Source organism: Amphiura filiformis, chromosome 9 (assembly GCF_039555335.1).
Source record: "Amphiura filiformis chromosome 9, Afil_fr2py, whole genome shotgun sequence".
Taxonomy (NCBI): Eukaryota; Metazoa; Echinodermata; class Ophiuroidea; order Amphilepidida; family Amphiuridae; genus Amphiura; species Amphiura filiformis.
In genome coordinates this window covers 60,089,466-60,095,868 of record NC_092636.1, presented here as the reverse complement: position 1 = coordinate 60,095,868, position 6,403 = coordinate 60,089,466, and the positions used below count along the sequence as shown (strand labels likewise).

The following is a 6,403-nucleotide window of genomic DNA, read 5'->3' as shown; positions in this document are numbered from 1 at the left end:
GAAGCTTGACCAAACCAATGGAAAATATATGTTGTAGCGGTGTGTATATTATATTATGAATGTTCACACTTGCATGCTCACATCAGCAAGCATTAATGTAAGAGTAATTTTGTTTTTGTGTGCAGAATTCAGATGATTTTAATATAATTTGTTTGAATAATATTATTATGCACACACCCTGATACGAGGGGTGGTCAATATGTAATAAATGTTGACCTTTGACCCCATGGATGGGTATTTGTGATAAAAAATTCTCAATGATAAAGAATGAACCTTTGCTTTCAAACCAAACATGTATAATTAATAACACGTACTTGATTACGTAATAGCACTGCCAAATAGCTCCAAATGGCCCAAAAAAGGAAAAAGAAACGTATCTATGTACTTATGGTTTAATTCACTAGTTCATTATTAGTAGTCATGACAGCATAGCGGTTTAGAACACCTTTGGTTCGAAACCCGGTGGTGAAACAGTTTTTTTTAACTCAGATCATCAACGGCGCTGTTCCATTTACAATACACGCTTTGCCTTTTGTTGCATCTCCTCAATCTTGTTGCTATTCTATTTCCAGTTGTATCTTATTTGCATGTATGGAAATAAATAAATAATATATGATATGATGTTATTACAGCAGAGGTGTAAATATTCAAATCAATAATACCCATTTGCAGAACCAATTTATTGACAGCCAAATATTTGTGCAAATGCTTGAATTGGAAGTATCACATTCTGATGGACAATACATATACAATACTATCATACCTATATTAAAAACTCCAGAAATAGAATCAATTCTTGTATAGCAGTAGCACTTATCCATCCTTAGCTACAAGAAGAATGGTAGTTAGTCTAATTAAATCATGTGACAGGACGTGTAAGGAGGAACAGTTTTGTGACAAGCTATATTCCAGTCCCGGATTCCAGTGGATATAATGTTCCGGATAGGTTATAGCGGATACTTAGTGGACATGTTATACACCCGCAGGCGAATACTATTCCGATACTTGCAACCAACTAATGTCCACGATTCTTTAAAAACAGCCCTTCTCCATTAAAATTCATCATAATAATCTGATGCGGAAAAGTACATGTAATACAGTATCTTTATTGACATGCAACACCGTTCTATATACATGCAACACAAAATAAAAAAATGCAAATGATAAAACTAGCTCGCTATACACCTATCCGACTTCGCCATTACTGCGGTGTCCCCGATGTAAAACTGCGGTGTCCCGAGGTCGGGGGTTCCATCCATTATTTATTGTGTGCTATACAGAATTGTACCCGGGAATTGTATTACAACAGTGATATTCAATACACAATCATGAGTATTGAATTACGAATTAAATCTCCCGCTCTGGTACATCTGTGTTGCCGTCAATAGAGGGCCAAATACAGTAAACGCTTCTCGGATTGGTGTATAGAAATCAAAATTTAGATGTGTAGTGTGATATATTATTTTACAAAGTTAATTTTAAAAATTCAAATGTTAATATGCAATTAGATTTTGTAATCTGTAGATTGGAAATGTCTTTTAATTCTTCTGCTTGTGATTTGCTGGGATTAATGATATCTGAAGTGTCTGTGTGCCGCCGTTATTACCTGATCCTCCCTCCACATTGGTACAGCTAAAACACTTAGCAAATGCTGCTCGATATCTAGAATTGGTTACATTGTAAATGATGGGGTTAACAGCGCTGTTGGCAATAGCAGCAACTCTCCCGACCCAAAGCAATATCGTGTGTGCAAAGTCTCCAATGAGATAAGAACCGTAATGATGTTCAATGATTTGAATTAGGTTCATTACTTGAAAAGGTCCAGCAAACAGGAAAAACGTGGCATTATTTACGATTAGCATTTTAGCCACCTGGTTTCTTGTGGTGTCCGTTTTCAGTTTTGTTGACTTTTGGTTTCCAATCTCTGTCAATGGTTCTCTTCGATGAAGTGTCATGATAATGTTAATACTTAAGATTACATTGACTAATAATGCAGACCAGAATGGGATAGCTTGAATGTAAAGGCTGAGAGGAGGTATCCAACGATAGGCTATAGAGCTGCAAATATTGACCTTCGTCGGTAGGGACACAAAGAGTTCACTTTCAGGCCATTTAATACACAAGAACTTCAACGATGATTGTGATGGAGTGTATATCGCTGCAAACACAATCGAAGTGAACCAAGTTGCAATGACGAGTTTGATTGAACGGCTTCTACCGCTCACGATTCGATGGTAGAGCGGTTTACAGGTTGCAAAATACCTCTCTACAATCACTAGCGTGATAAGAGCGAATGAAGAAAATACCGATATGTAGGTAAATAGAGTAAATATCACACATCCGAGAGATGACTTGTAAGGAACGTCGAATTTCAAGTCCGAATAGACATAAGACCAAATATAATGTATAGCCATAAGTGTTATAAATGACAAGTCCGCAACGGCGAGGTTTCCCAAGTAAAAGTTGGTAATACTTCTCATTTGCTGTAATTTGAACAACACGAAGAGAAACCCCAGATTACCGACAACACCAACTATCATCAACAATGGGAGAACACCCAGTTGCAACCACTTGTGGTGGCTATTATACAATGCTTCTTCATAAGACCATTCGAATGTATTGTTTATATTGCAACTTTCCATGTTTACGTCGAAGTAGCCTGTTTTATAGATGATAAATGGAATTTTGTTGCGAGGCGTACGTTTGTGCATATGAAATCCTAAAGCCAAACGTTTAATAGGACTCTTTAATTTTATATGTTTTTGAAACGCGTTAAGGGGTCTCATATCGACCTTTTTCAGGTTATATGACCTACACCAACAATCATGTGTGAGAAATGCCATGGGTCATTAAAAGTCATATACTTGCTTATTAAAGTCTTAATGTACGAACTCCGACAAACTTTTATTGTGTTATTCTTTATTCATATTGTTGAAATAATATGTGACGTGTCATGTCAAAAGCAGACACTTTTGGGCAGGATCGTAAATGGAGAAATAGCCAAAAATCTGCCCGGGGTGATTTTTTCACAATTTGGGTTTGTTGCGAATTTGTGATGCTATTAATGTTAAAAATATTATCTGATAGTTTCAGACCCAAATATAACTGGCATCTTGTATTTTATTGAGACATTTTTCAAGGTAATGCCTACTCTCAACATTGTCAATAATATTTTTAAAGGCCGATATCTCAATTTCCAATTTTATAATACCATAACTTACGAACTCAATATCTTCCCTTAGGAATGTCTGATTACATTGGGAAAAACGGCATTGTGGAGCAAAATATATCAATATTTAAGATATGTAAAAACATCAAAATTGATAACCTGCCCAAAAGTGTCTGCTTTTGACATGACACGTCACATATTAGTAATAACTGCCGAGAAGGGTTGTTGTGCATGTTAAGCTAAAATAACAAGGTAAAGTGAAAGAAATCCTACTAGTTATTTTGGCCATTTATCATACAGTTGTATGGGAGGACATAAAGTCATAATAAAACAATATGCCATTATGGCGAACGTTGCTCTGTTGACCTACAAAGACAACATATTTGACCGATTCCATTAAGGTGCATAGTTAAGTCAAAAACTTCAATTTTGTGACCACTCTCTGGCTAGTAAGGTTTGACGATTGATTCGACTTCTATGGACCATTTAGAAAAAAAAATAGCCCCCATGTCCCTCGCGAAAATCGAGAGGCCAAAATCCAAAATGGCCGCCGCCACCATTTTGAAAATTTATGTTTTGAACCAGAGCACCTAAATCATGCACAAAGACACTTTTTCGGATATGTCGTGTACAAGGATTCCGATTCTGACATTAGTTTGACATTTTGGATTTTGGCCTCTAGCGAAAAATGCCGGGATTTTCGCGAGGGACATGGGGGGCTATTTTTTTTTCTAAATGGTCCATAGAAGTCGAATCAATCGTCAAACCTTACTCGCCAGAGAGTGGTTACCAAATTAAAGTTTTTGACTTAACTAGCAAGTTGTGACATGTGTAAACAAATTTGCAAAAAAATCAGGTTTGAAAAATAACTAAAAATAACTAAGTTTTTCAGCGAAAATGATTACATACATACATACATAAAAGGTTTATTAAAAAAATGTCATCACAGTATAAAAACCGAATTGCAACAATTTTACATACAAATTCAACAACATAATAATAATCATATACATGATACGAGAAAATTACGAAAATATCAAAACAGCATTGACCAGTACATAGGGCCCATACACTCATACAGACCCAATCACACACCCAAGCACCCTACGCACATCCCACCAACACACTCCTATGAACGGACACCCACCACACATCAAAACACACCCACCCCTACTCACACCCCCATCACACACACAAACAAATCACACACTGAACACACCATTAAACGCCCACACTCACTCCAACACTACCCACACGCACCCCACACACACCCCTACACTTGAATTCAAGCCAAAAAAATAAATAGAATCCTGCAACTACATAAAAAAGGATATTGTACTTGATATAATAATACAAACAGCATGAAATGCGCTAGAACATAGCAATTTAATAACACTCCTAAAAATCAGGCACGCTAATGTCATAATTTTCATGAGGGACATGGGGGCTATTTTTTTTCTAAATGGTCCATAGAAGTCGAATCAATCGTCAAACCTTACTCGCCAGAGAGTGGTTACCAAATTAAAGTTTTTGACTTAACTAGCAAGTTGTGACATGTGTAAACAAATTTGCAAAAAAATCAGGTTTGAAAAATAACTAAAAATAACTAAGTTTTTCAGCGAAAATGATTACATACATACATACATAAAAGGTTTATTAAAAAAATGTCATCACAGTATAAAAACCGAATTGCAACAATTTTACATACAAATTCAACAACATAATAATAATCATATACATGATACGAGAAAATTACGAAAAATATCAAAACAGCATTGACCAGTACATAGGGCCCATACACTCATACAGACCCAATCACACACCCAAGCACCCTACGCACATCCCACCAACACACTCCTATGAACGGACACCCACCACACATCAAAACACACCCACCCCCTACTCACACCCCCATCACACACACAAACAAATCACACACTGAACACACCATTAAACGCCCACACTCACTCCAACACTACCCACACGCACCCCACACACACCCCTACACTTGAATTCAAGCCAAAAAAATAAATAGAATCCTGCAACTACATAAAAAAGGATATTGTACTTGATATAATAATACAAACAGCATGAAATGCGCTAGAACATAGCAATTTAATAACACTCCTAAAAATCAGGCACGCTAATGTCATAAGACAAAATTGCACAAACAGAGAACTTTATGGCACCTTTTTGTTGCACTAATCAGTCACATACAAGATTGGGCTCTTCCTACAACGATCAGTTCTACACCTGAGTATGGTCAGTTTCTTGGAATTCCTCGAATTTCTTTCTCGGGAAGGAAGGACCCAACTACTGAACTGCTCAGAGTTCATGAGTGACTTAAAGAAATTCAAACATAATTGATCTCTTCTGACACATAATGTATTGATACCACAGATCTCAAGAGCTTCGTTATAAGTTATGTACTGCTTCCCCATGATGATATTGCACGCTCTTTTCTGAATTCTTTCCAAATCGGCACTTTGAGCAACCATGAGACCAGGGTGCCAAACGGGAGCAGCATATTCTGCCAGCGGTCTTACAAAACCAGAGAAGATAGTGACAAGATCATCACGGGGTAAGTTGAAGTGCTTCAATAACTTGAGCATATAAAGTCTACCATTAGCCTTCTTAAGCATATCAGACACTTGAATGTCCCTTTGCAGATTGGAACTGATTTTGACACCCAGAATTTTGGCGGATTCAACAACTTGAAGGGGAACATTAGAAATGGTAAGAGGAGCCTCATCAAGGGGCTTCCTAAGGAAAGACACTTTCATTGTAGCACACTTTTGGGTTTAATTGCATGTGATTATTTTCAGCCCATTGTTCAAAATTGTCCAGATGATCCTGCAGCACTGAAGTTTGTGCACGCGATCTAGGTTCTATAATTGATAGATCATCAACATATTTTAATGTGACCAATGGGGTATCAATGGCCGCGTCATTTACGACGGCGACGAAACTGAGCGGGATTATTGGTGTAATAATCGAGTCGTAGGTTGAAAAGTTGCTTTCAAAGAGGCCTCGTGTCGTAATCATGCGTGCCTATTGGTGACCGGTGTCACCAGGAAAATTAGCTAAATTTAGCAGCTGGCCATGTCCATATTAATAATCATCGATTAATAATCATCTAGTGATGTTTATTTAGTAATGCAAAACACTGCCTTGTTTTACAAAATATTGAATCTGAATCTGAAGATATAATGCATAACACTCCTGGTGGAGTCA

The 6,403-nt window shown here is 37.1% G+C and overlaps 1 protein-coding gene across 1 annotated transcript; it reads right to left on the bottom strand.

Annotated features, from left to right (window-relative positions):
* Positions 1-1,538: 1,538 nt before the first annotated feature.
* LOC140160195 (thyrotropin-releasing hormone receptor-like) lies at positions 1,539-2,642 on the bottom strand. The gene has a single exon (XM_072183473.1). The coding sequence runs from the start codon at positions 2,640-2,642 to the stop codon at positions 1,539-1,541; it is 1,104 nt and encodes a 367-aa protein (XP_072039574.1).
* Between the last annotated feature and the right edge of the window lie 3,761 nt (positions 2,643-6,403).

What these genes read in the sequence shown, in the direction of transcription:
- LOC140160195 (XM_072183473.1), bottom strand. Translation starts at nt 2,642, where the DNA reads ATGGAAAGTTGCAATATAAACAATACATTCGAATGGTCTTATGAAGAA.